Genomic DNA, 12,553 nt, shown 5'->3' on the forward strand with positions numbered 1-12,553 from the left:
TCTGCCAGAGTTGACCTTTCCATATGGTCAAAAATAGGCCCCCTGTCAGCTCCCCGTTTCCCTCCACCCTAGAGAAGTTGCCCCTGCGGCTCTGTTCCTCTTCCTCTCTGGGCTGGTTGTGCTTAAAGCCTGCGCACGTTCACTTTAGAGCTGGCGCTTCCCTTCACTCTTGCCCTGGGGGTCCTCGTGTCCCTCCCTTTGTGTTGGATACCCTGTTCCTTGCTTTTTCCCTTGGTTTATCCTTTTGAGTTAACGGAGCATATCCTCCTGTAGCTTCCTGGGAAAGGTGAGTTTTTTGATTCTCTGAAAGTCTGAAAATGCCTGTATCCTAGTTCCATACTTTATTGTTAGTAGGATTGGGCATATAATTCCAGGTTGTCCCCAGAAAATTCTTATTAATTAAATCCTTTGAATAGGTTGTATACTAACTAATTTCTTAAGAAATAGAGATTTGTAGTGAAAAATGTTAAGTTTCTCTTTCATACCCGCCACCCTCAGTCTACCCTGTTCCTTCCACCAGTCTTTCATTTTATTAGTCTCTCGCACGTATTTCCCAAGTCCGCGCTCGTAACCACTGTGCTGTGCTGCCCCACGATTTCTAGCTGTGTGATAGTCCATCCTGTACATACTTGTCCTTTATTTCTCCAGTTCCTCATCAGTGGGCATTTGAGTTGCTCTCAGCCTTTTGCTAGCATAAGCAGTTCTGTGGGGACTGACTTAGGCACACTTAATTTTGTGTGTGCATAAATATGGGCCCAGCAGTGATTGTTAGGTCAGGGTCCACTGTAGTCTGATAGCTTAGAAGAATTTACCAGCAAACAGGGCATTAGAGTATTTCACCAACAATACTTCTCTCAAACTTTTGGATTTTTGTGAACCTAATAGATGAGAAAATGAATCTTAGTACAGTTTGTTTTTTTTTTTGTATTTGCTCATAATGAGCATGTTGCCAATCTTTTTTTTTATGTTTTTGATTCATTTCTATTTTCTTTCCTGTCTGTCCGGATCCTTTGCCTATTTTTGTTTTCATTTGGATTGTCTGTCTTTGATGTGCAGAAGCCAGAGAGATTTACCCTCTGTGATCATTTTCTTTTAAGTTTGTCATTTTTTTTGACCTCCTTATTTTTTTCCCATGTAGACTCTTTTATATGTAGTCTAATTGATCAAACTTCTTTTGTGCTTTTGGATTCTGAGTCTAATAAGATAGTTAGAAAGGCTTTTTTTACTCCAAGATTCTGAAGGAATAATCTTACAGATTCTGCTAGGATAGTTATGGTTTCATTTTTTCATATTAAAGACTTTCATATATTTGAAATTTATATAAACTATAAGGTATGAGGCCAGTCCCCCCCCCCCCGGTGACTACCCAGTGGTTCAAAAGCTACTCATTGAATAGTCCAGCTTATTCCCTGGTTTATTAAGGCAGTGCTTCTTTGACACTGTCTTAACGATAGATGTCTTTAAATATAGTTGTGTTAGAGGTCTTTCTTTTTTCCATTTTACTGTTTTTTGTTTTCCTGAAACTTTAATTTTCTGGATAAATTCTAGAGTCAGCTTTTTTAGTTAAAAAAATCAGTAAACTTGATGGTATTTTTATTCAGTTTGTTGGTAAACTGAAGGAGCGTTCGTGTTTTTAGGCATGGAGTCAATCAAGATGATGGCCGGCATTATATTTGCTGGCGTCTACTTTAGTACTCGGTGTTTCAGGTTGCTCTTTATATAGCCACCGCACACTAAGTTTAATCTTGGGTATTTTTCCTTGTTGCTGTTATAAATGGAAATTTCTCCCCATTCTGTCTTCTTAGACTGCTTGTTACTGGTATACATGAAAATGACTGATTTCTAGGAATTTTGTGCCTTAGTACTTTAGTGCTTGGATGGTTTTTCAGTGAATTCTTCTGGGTTTCCCAGGCGTATAGTCATGTCTTCACATAATGATGCTTACGTTTCTTCCCTTCTAATTTCTGTATTTTTTATTTCTCTTACATGATTGTGTTAACTACTACCTCTAGTTAATAGTAATGACAGTTTCTTTCAGAATTTGAAGTTTTGCTCCATTGTCTTTTAATGTCCAGGCAGATTCAAAGCCATTTTCTTTCCAAATCCTTCTCCACAACCCGCATGCTTTTAGGACCTTTTTTTTTTTTTTTTTAAATCACTGATGTACAGAAATTCACAAGGATGTGCCTTGGTGTGGGTTTGGGGTTGATTCTGATGAGTCAGTAGTGGGCCTTTTACTCTTGGGAACTTGTGTCCTTCCATTCTAGGAAGCTGTCTTACTGTTTCTTTGATAACTTTTCGTGACTTTTTCTGGAATTCCCATTGCCTAGCTGTTAGACCTTTGCAATTGATTGTCTAATATTCTCTTCTATTTTCTATATTGTGTCTTTTTGTTCTACTTTCTAGGCAATTACCTCAACTTATTTTGTCTAAAGTCAAAGATTTTTTTCCCCTAATCCTTTGAATTTTTAAATTTCTACTACCATATTTTGAATTTTTCAGGAGCTTTCTGCTTTCTAAATGTTTCTGTCTTACAACATCTAATTCTTGTTTCTTTGAGGCTGTCAATTATAGTTTTTGGTTAGTGGGGTTTTTTTTAACTTTTTTTTTTTATAATGGAAGTGCTGGGGATGGAACCCAAGACCTTGTGCATGTTAAGCATGCGCTGTGCCACTGAGCTATGTCCAACCTCCTCCCTGCCTTAAATTTCATTCTGTTCCCTGCAATATCTTATAGGAAACAGGAGTTTGCCTTGTTTTAATTTATTCCCCAAAGAATTTGTGATCCTTGGCTATTCATTGATATTAAAAATGAGGTCCTAAAAAGCTAATGGGAAGCTCCTTGTTGGGCAGGGGTTGTAGAATGTGTGGGAAAACATTGTGATACTCTATGTATGGTTTTTGCTTGTTGTTGGTAGACTCCCAAATGTTAATATTTCTCTTGGGAAGGTCAGCTTCTCCAGAAAAGAGTTTTCCACCATCTGTAGTATAAACCCATAGCCAAGCACTGAGGAGCCAAATAGTGAGAAAGCGCTGGTTGAATAGTCTCGCCCACCGCCCATCTCCTGGCTTGCTTTACCTGGCCTTCCGGAGGCTTGGAGTGTCTGTTAACTTTGTCTAGTGTCCTTTCTCGCAGATTTCTGTTAGGCAGAAGCAGGGGTGGGGATGAGAAATGGGTTATCTATTTGCTGTTATAGAATCTTTCATCAGTTCTATTTCCAGCCTGGGTGCACGCCTGCACCTGTAGTCGGACCTAATGACTCACTCACTGCCTGAGCCTCCCTGGGTGGCTTGTGTCTTGTGGCACCCCCCCCTTGATGCACCCGCCACAGCGTGAGTTCAGTGTCTTCAGGTCTGCCAGGTCACACATTTGCCTGTCTGCTTTCTACCTTCTAGATTTCTGTCAGTATGTTTTGTCTCCTGTTGTTTTGGATCCCTTTGTCCTTGTATGTTTATACCCTTTCTTAGACGTTTATTGTCAGTTTGGTGGGCCTTTGAAAAGGACCAGAGATAAATGGGCATGTTTATTTAATCAGCACTTTAATTAGAAGTCCCTTGCATGATCTTTGTAAAGCAGATACATACTTGTGCTGGGCTTCCCTCCTTGTTCTTGGAATGCAGACCTGAGTTTTAAACATGATCCAGGGCTGCATGGTCTGACCTCTCCCTTTTTATACTTGCTTCAGATCTGCCTCTTTTTCCTTTTAATGTCCTTTCGCCTCTTGTGCTCTGTGCTCCTGTCTCTCACCCCTCTGTGTCCTTGCTCCTCCTCTTTTCTCCCCTAGCCCCACCCAGCCACGCTGACCATTCCTGAGCGCCCCGTCCTCTGTGCTCCTGTCTCTCATCCCTCCGTGTCCTTGCTCCTCCTCTTCCCCCCAAGCCCCGTCCAGCCACGCTGACCGTTCCTGAACGCCCAGTCCTCTGTGCTTTGCAAGTGCTGCTGCCCGTGACTGGGAGGCTTCCTTCCACTCCCTCCTCTGGAGGGCCTTCCTCTGCTTCCCAGATGCATTCATATCTCTGACCTATGCCTTATCCCTTTTGCTTAATAGCGTTATCTAAATACGCAGTTACAACTTTTTTTGGTTGTTCGAATGTCTGTGTTTTCCCACCAGCCTGCATGTTCCGTAGATCACTGAAAACTAACCGTGATCATCTGGTCCGTTTTTCAGTTCTTTGTAGCTCACTTTCATATCATCACATGATGGGAGGAAACTGAAATCTACCCTCTTTTTGTTTTCTTAAACATTTCCCTATTTTATGCCCATCAGTAAAGGTTACTCTCTTTCATCCTATTTCTAAAGATATCTAAAGACATTTGCTTTCTTCCCCATTTTATCTAATGGTAGGGGCCTAAATAAGGAAGTGATTATAAAATTATTTTAAAACTATTTTGAAAATTATAAAAAGGAGTGTGTAAGGGGGTGATCACCTCGAGTAGAAACTGGTATTCATACTTTGATGTTTAGTGAGATTATTTTTTTAAAAACATCTATGAGCAGTCTGGACATAAAATTTGAAAAAAAGTTTTTTTAGCTTTCCCATAACTTTGGGAGGATTAAAAAAAAAACTACACACACAAAAAAACCCCAACTTTCTTATAAACAATAAAATTAAACTAGTTTTGAGTCTGAAGTATAAACATGTAGCCACATGGTCCACAGTGTGAATTATTGAGATAAAATATTACCTTCCCCCAGGTTTCAGAAGGATCCTACCTGGTCAGAGACTGGAGACCGTTATCTGTTGAAACTCTTTAGGGATCATCTTTTTCATCAGGTGACAGAAGCGGGTGCTCCCTGGATTGACCTCAGTCATATCATTTCTTGTCTTAACAAGGTAATTTGTATCTGGGTTTTGAAGATCAGAATGCTGTCTGCAATTTATAGAGTTGCATCTTTTGCAAATACTAAGAGACTTAAGAAATTAAGGTGCTATTCTACTGTAATCTAGGAGACATTTTATTAATAATTGTTTGATATGTCTACTTAATACTAATTTCTAGAATGGGGAGAAAATTTTTTTAGCAACTACATGAATAATTTCAGAATTTTTCATTGTGAATCCTTTTGTTGTGATAAAATGTCACAAAATGACTGCCTCTCCTCCGCATACTGTATTTTATTTAACAAATGTAGTTTGTTACAACAAATAAAGCAATGAGTGGGAAAAACAAAAATAATTTTGTGTTTAAGTATCCTTCAAAAGTTGGATTCCTTTCTTCTGAGTCATCGTGAGTCGTGTTGAACGTGCTCGTGTCGTCGGTTTGTCCACCGTTAGCGGTGGGTCCTCGTCAGTGTGAGACTCGGAAACGCGCAGGACCACGAGCACTGGCAGGCCCCACTGTGATGCGTGGGGAGTCAGGTCGCCAGATGAATTGAGTAGACAGAGATGTCATGATTTGAGAGGCGGGCTTTGTGTTTCTGAAAGGGCTAGGAGAGAGACAATTTACAGAGGAAGGGAGGAGTGCATTTTCCTTATGAATTACTGGGAATTACAGAGAGCAGAATGGTCTAGAAGTAAATCCTAGCCTTTGAATAGGTTTATGTCTAAATCAGGGGTTGACAAACTGGCCTTTGTACCAGATCCTTTTGATAGCCTGTTTTTGTACAGCCTGCAAGATAAGAAAAGGTTATACATTTTTAAAAGATTGTGAAAACAAAAACAAGAAGAATATGTGGCAGACTTATATGTGGCCCTGAAATTTAAAACATTTACTGTCTGGCCCTTTATAGAAAACATTTGCTGACCCCTGGCCTAAACTGCCCCTAAGTTGCAGGTACTAGAGGAGAAGATACCTACGGTGGCACATGATTTAGGACTGTTGTCTGGTATGCTAACCCTTCAGGTGAAACACGTGGAGTCTTGTTTTTAAGCCCTGCACTACTTTTCCTCGCTTGAATTTCCTTAGAGCTCTTTAGAGAACATTGTCAGTAACGCACATGAAGACAGGACAGAACCGTATGTACCACTGAGCTCATCTGGTATGATTTATAGACTCAGTTTCCCTTTTCCCATGAAGGGAAGGTGTTTTTCTTGAGAGCACCAAGTGGAGAATAATTCTTCCAGATTTTCAAAAACAGTACCCAGTATCAAAGCCCCAGGAATTAAAAATACGTAGAGGTAGTGTGAGCACTGACAGGCAGATCCTGTAGGATAAGCTGTGGGCAGATATCTTGTATGAAGATTCTTTAATGAATATTAGAATAATTGAAAATTTGAAGAAATTCTAGTTCATTTCATAAAATAACTAGGAGCAAGTAAAATTTACCTTAAATCTGAAAATGTGACAATTTTTTTTAGGTTTGGAAAGAGTATAATAAATTAAAAGGGATGGATGACCATTTGATGATATAAAAATTAAAATTTTGCATCGCTTATTTTCATGAAATGATGACAAATTAAGTGGTAAAATGATTTGAATGGTTGTACCATCAGAAGTAGTTTTAAACACATTTTAATGAATTAGTGAAAAAGGAAGGGAAAATGTACATTGAAAACTTATAAAAAGTAAAGTGAAAACCCTAACGAGAAGTTATTTGATGGACTGTGGACTAAGAATTCGTCCTTATGCTTTATAAAGGCCTCATTAAAATACTGTTGCCAAATCCTGATAAGGATTTGATAAAGGTCACATACTGGCTTTGACACAAGTGGAAATAAAGTTAATGTGTGAAAACATTTCATAATATTAATAAAAAAATTTAAATTAAAATAGCAAGATACTCATTTGGTATAGAGTCACTGGTAAATTGATATGATTCAATAAATCAGTGGTGTCTGATATCCGTTGGAAAGCAGTTTGTATGTATTAAGCTATAAAATTACTCGTAAGTTTTGGTTGATTATTTATACTTTTAAGTGTTTCTCCTAGGGAAGTAATTCTACAGAAGAAGAAAATAGGTGGCTGAATGTGCTCATTGCACTGTAACTCATGATGCCAAAAACTTGGAATGTGTTGGGGGAGTAACTGAATTATGCAGTAATCATTGAGTATGCCAAAATTGAATACACAGCTGGATGGAATATAATGCAAACAGATGTTAAGCATGAAAGAGATAGGTAGCAACATAGGACAGTTTTTTAAAAAAACACAACCGGGTTGAAACGTATATGCATACTGATTAGTGGTGTGAAGTGTTTATGTATATACAGAGGGGGATGTGACAGAATATTTAAAAATGTTTCGTGTATCATTGTTTCAAATGTTGTCCTAAAAGAGATGAAGTAGATTATCTTCTGCATGGTTTGAAACTCCTCTTTTGTGTACCTGTCTGTTTCAGTTAGATGCTGGTGTGCCAGAAAAAATAAGCCTCATTTCCAGAGATGAGAAGAGTGTGCTTGTGGTGACTTACAGTGACTTAAAGCGATGCTTTGAAAATACTTTTCAAGAGCTGATTGCAGCTGCGAATGGTCAGTTGTAGTATTTGCTGAAAAAACAGGCGGGATCTGGCCGAGGAGCTGAACCAATAGCAAATTGCACTACAGCTGAACTGTTCTGTCATCTCATTTCGCGTTTGGGAAACAAACAGCAGATGAGCGGAGCTGCTTGCACGTCAGTCAGGTGCACTGTTACTTGAAAGGAAGAATGTCTCACTTTTCCTCGAGCTGTGGCTGCCGGTGGGGCCACACCTGTGAAGAATTTTATTTTAGATTAAGGAGCACCATTAGGTGAATGATGTTCCAGCTTTTCTTTTTCCCACTTGTATATGCACTAATTTTAATTTTTTAAAGACTTTTTTCTGATCTTTGAACTTTTGCCACATTGTATACTTATTAAGGGAAATTATTTGCAAGGACATCTTGGGGAAACAATGCTGGGGAGCATTTTTGTCACTGAGGGTTGCGGAATTTGCTCCTTTGGGGATGGGTTGCCCTGAATAACATAATGGACCAGGTAATGATTTCATGGAAGTACAGTATAGTGCATAATTCTTGTAAGAGTATTGTATGCAAGCTCTGTATGCCACCCACTGTTAGTTCAAATTGAGATTATTTGTGTTTTTTGTTTTGTTTTTAAGAACACACAAAGAGAAATATCAGTGAGTTGTTGGATATAAATTCCCCTGTTAGTTGATTGAAATCCTTTCCAAATGAGGATTGGATAAACAGTAACTGAAGGAGCACACAGAGCTCTTTGCTCCAAATTTAGCCGGAGCCTTTTTTTAAAAAAGGTGTTTCCCTGCTAATCAGATACATTTACATTTATGCCATTTTTTTAAATAGAAAAAAAAATTAAGAAATTGTGTTAAAGGCCTGAAGTTCAGGAGTATATTGCTTTAGGTTACTTCCAGTTTGCTTTTTTGTGTAAAGTTCTGTTCTTTGAACCACAGCTTTATTATGGTACTTGACACTGGATACAGACACAGACGCTGTTCAGAAGGTGAACTGAACACGGCAGTGGTCTGGCATCAAGAGCTTTCTGCAGTTTTACAGCCTGAATCTGGAGGAATAACAATCTGCTGTGCCTTTGCAGTCACTGCTTCGCCCAAAGTAATAGTACTTTTGATAATAACTTAACTATGTGGGGTATTCCTGAGTAAGTCAATCTCAAAAGTTTGGAATTCTCCTCCTCTTAACTTTCGTAATATTTGGACGTGCAGTTGTCGCCAAACTGGGTATTCATGGAATTTCTAGCTAATGAAATACCTGTACTTTGATACTGAAGACTGCCAAATACATAGGAATTTTCTTTCATAAAAAACAGTAATGAAGACTGCGTCTCCTTTCCCAGCACTGAATGTTTTACCTGCACTGGGTGCTCACCCTGCAACCATGAAGAAAATGTGGAAACTCAAAAAAGGTCAGGAAAGACTTCCAAGCACTTGCAACTGATGTTACAGTCTTCAATTTTAATAATTATACATATTTGTAGTTTTCAGAGAAGTTTTTAATATTTCTCTGTACACTTTTTATAAGCTTTAAAATGATTTTCTCTGCCTTGAGATTTGCATCAAGAAAAAGCACCTCTGTTCACCTGAAAGCTTTGAAGACTAGAGACATGCTTTCCATGTTTTACCAAGTGTGTTTGAGTCCACGTTCGGTAGCATCAGTTGTTGAGTTAAAAAGAAAATCAATTACTGCATTTGATCAGGATGGATTTTAAAAGAACATAATGCTCAATATTCAAAGGATAATTAACATTTGCCACCATAATGTTCTTTTTTATGTAAAAGGACAAGAACTTAGAGACATTAACATGCAAAAGTCTTTTATCATTATTAGCTCATGTATTTGAGAAAGAGCAGCTGTCTTTTTATATGTTTTTTGACAAATCATATTGTAATTTTTTTGTACAAAAAAGAACTACTTGTATTCTAGAAGAAATATGAAATGCTTAATTTATAAGCGGGCTGGAGATTTTTTCCAATATTATTTTCTTTGAAAATGAAAGGGGATCATCTATTTTAGTTTTGGGGTCTGGGAACTTTTTGAAAATTTCATTTGTGGACCAATGTTTTATGGAAGCTAAGGAAGGGCAGGGGTAAAATAGGGCTTGATTTTCTCACTCTGTGTAGACCAGCAAACCTCCCTCTGCAAGGCAGGCTCAAATTACAAACCCAAGAGTGTTTGCATCATAAATGCTAGTTTGCTTCAGCCCCTGGTAACCTCAGGACTTGGTTTGAATATAAAAGGTAGACAGCTGATGTGTCTTCATGAGTAAATATTGTCAGCCAGAAAAGAGTTGGTGTCAGGTGATACATTTTTTTTTTAAGCCTTGTTTTATATTTATTTTTCATCTAGTTTTTATTGGGAATGGTTTTCAATAGAACTCTTAGTTCTGCTTAGGTGTTTTTTTGGGGGAGCCCTCTTATCCATAGTGTAATTCAACTTAAGAGGTTGTCTAAAAATTAGTCTTTTTAATCCATAGGAAGATTTTAATATCCGAGAGCACTCAAATTAAGGATGTAAACTTCCCACGTCTTCCTGTTACGAAAGATAAAAGCACAGAAAGGACAACCCTTGAGATCATGCAACGTGGTCATTTCCATCTTTGTGCCTATTTTAAACTCTGTTCGTGTATTTACTTCATTGTAAATATTTTCGAGGGTACCTTTGTATTTTGCTTTTGACCTTGGTTCTGTGGTTTGGGTGTCAGCAACTTCCCTAAAAAGCACCAGTATGTTAAGTTCTAATGTCATGATCCCAGTATGGGTTATTCATCTTTCATCCGGTTTTCAGTCTCTATGTGTACAGCAGTATTTTTAATAAAGAATTACAGAGAGAAGATTGTCCCTCCCCCCCTTTTTTTTGATACCAGTTCATTTCACAAGATGATACTTGTCTTATGATTGGGGTTTAAAAGGCTGAGTATTTCATATGTGTTCTGGAGGAATTTTCAATCTTTGGATGAAATGGTAGAAGATTTATTCATTAATTTACCAAGTATCTGTTAATTGCCTAATTTGGATGTGTTCTGGGGACTAAAAATGCAGAGAGGAATACTTGTTAATCACAGAGTGTTCAGCTATACCCAGCGTTTCTGAATCATGTGTGCCAGATGGTGCAGTTCAGGGGAGAGCTCCTGCTTCCGTGGAAGGGTAAGGAATGACGTCCAGCTGGTCCTTGATTCGGGACTCAGGGAACTGACAGTATGGGTGAAGGTGCCCCTCCCCCCACAGCCTCCAGAAACATCGTTCGGAATCTAAGGGTAGATCAAGAAGGCACTTGGTGTGGGGCCTGTTAAGTTTGAGATGTTTAGTACACATTTGTTCTGGTTATTGTTTTGTAACAAGCGACTCCAAACTTCATGGCATAAAACCACCACCATTTCTCCTCAGGGATTCTGTGGGTCTGGAACTAGGACTGGGCCGGGATGGCTTTTCTTTAATGTGTTACCCTGGGTCTCAGCTTGGAAAACTCCAGAGGCTGAGGGCTGAAATCATCTGATCTGGCCCCTGAACTGAAGGACTTGAAGGCTGGGCTCAGCTGGGGACTGTCAGTGGGAGCACCCACACATGGCCTCTCCATGGGGCTGAGGCGTCTCCAAGCCTGGTGCCTGGGTCTCTGGTGGGAGCTTTTGGAGAACATGTGCAATTGGAGACTCCGGTGGAGGCTGCATGATCTTTTCTGACCCCACCTTGGAATCACACAGTGTCACTGCTGCCACATCCTGTTGATACAAGTGACTAACAAAGCCAGCTCTGATTCTAGGGGAGAGGAATTGTTTTTTTTTAATTGAGTTATAGTCAGTTTACAATGTTGTGTCAATTTCTGGTGTACAGAACAATTTTTCAGTCATACATGAATATACACTTATTTGTTTTCATATTCTTCTTCACTGTGAGCTACTACAAGATCTTGAATATATTTCCCTGTGCTATACAGTAGAAACTTGTTTATGCTATATATAGCTGTCAGTGTCTACAAATCCTGAACCCCCAGTCTGTCGCTTCCCACCCCTCTCCCCCCAGCAACCACAAGTTTGTATTCTGTGTCTGTCAGTCTGTTTCTGTTTTGTATTTATGTGTTTTGGGTTTTTTTTTCTTTTTTTGTTTTTAGATTCCACATATGAGCGATCTCATATGGTATTTTTCTTTCTCTTTCTGGCTTACTTCACTTAGAATGACATTCTCCAGGGACATCTATGTTGCTGCAAATGACATGTTGTCATTTTTATGGCTGAATAGTATTCCATTGTACAAAAACACCACAACTTCTTTATCCAGTCATCTGTAAATGGACATTTAGGTTGTTTTAGGGGAGAGGAATTTGATGGACAGGTGGCAAGAACATGTAGCCAAAGATCACGTGTGATGGAGATACTGTTGGAACTGTTTTTTGGAGAAAAAAATCTGCCACAGCATCAGGAGGAGATGTCAATTTAGCACTCACATACGTGAGTTTGGAGTTAGGGGGAGAGATCTGGTCTACACGTACAACTTGCAAGTCATTGTCATATAGATGTCATTTAAAGCCTTGAGATTGGTTGAGATCATGAAGAGAGTATAGACTGACCAGAGAAAAACAGTAAGAGACAGAAATGACCAATGAGATAGGAAGAAAAACCTGTAATGTCCTGGAAATCAAAGAAAATGTTTCTAGGAATAAGGGTAAGGTGTTTAAAAAGTCAAGAAAGATTGAGACTGAAAATGGCCATTGGGTTAAGCAGTATGGCGGTCATGGATAAACTTATCATAGAGCAGCTCCTTTTAGTGAGAGTGGAAGCTAGGATTGAGCAGGAGGAATCAGAAACAAGGAGTATAACCAGCTCTTTTGAGGAATTTTGCGGTGCAAAGGAGTAGAGAAATGAGGTGGTAGCTGGAGGGGAAAATAGGGAGGGAGGTTTGTTTGGTTTCACAAGATTGGGAGGAAAAATAGCATGTTCGTATGGTCCAATGGAAAAGGGAGAAATTGACGGGTGAGGGAGCGGTGAATTGCTGGAGCCAAGCCCTCGAGCAGATGAGAGGAAGGGGTGAGGGCATCACTGCGCATTCTGAGTCGGCCGTCCAGAAGGGAGGACTTCCGTGTGTACAGGTGCTGGTGGGTGGGCAGGTGTCATGCTGGGATTTTGAAGTTCTCTTGATGCCTTTAGTTTTCCCATCGATGTGAAGGGT

General features: G+C 39.2%; 1 protein-coding gene across 5 annotated transcripts in view; it reads left to right on the plus strand.

Annotated features, from left to right (window-relative positions):
• PAN3 (poly(A) specific ribonuclease subunit PAN3) overlaps nucleotides 1–10,226 on the plus strand; it is a 111,315-nt gene extending 101,089 nt beyond the window's left edge. For 3 of the 5 annotated variants that reach the window (XM_072976052.1, XM_072976051.1, XM_072976053.1), the window contains 2 exons: nucleotides 4,697–4,835; nucleotides 7,280–10,226. In XM_072976052.1, the coding sequence (XP_072832153.1) occupies nucleotides 4,697–4,835; nucleotides 7,280–7,420 (280 nt within the window). In that variant the 3' untranslated portion in view covers nucleotides 7,421–10,226. Of the gene's footprint in view, nucleotides 1–4,696; nucleotides 4,877–7,279 lie in introns of those variants that run through there. The other 2 variants (XR_012079854.1, XM_072976054.1) reach the window with 2 other exon arrangements.
• The last annotated feature ends 2,327 nt before the right edge of the window (nucleotides 10,227–12,553 follow it).

Source organism: Vicugna pacos, chromosome 14 (genome assembly GCF_048564905.1).
Source record: "Vicugna pacos chromosome 14, VicPac4, whole genome shotgun sequence".
Classification (NCBI taxonomy): domain Eukaryota; kingdom Metazoa; phylum Chordata; class Mammalia; order Artiodactyla; family Camelidae; genus Vicugna; species Vicugna pacos.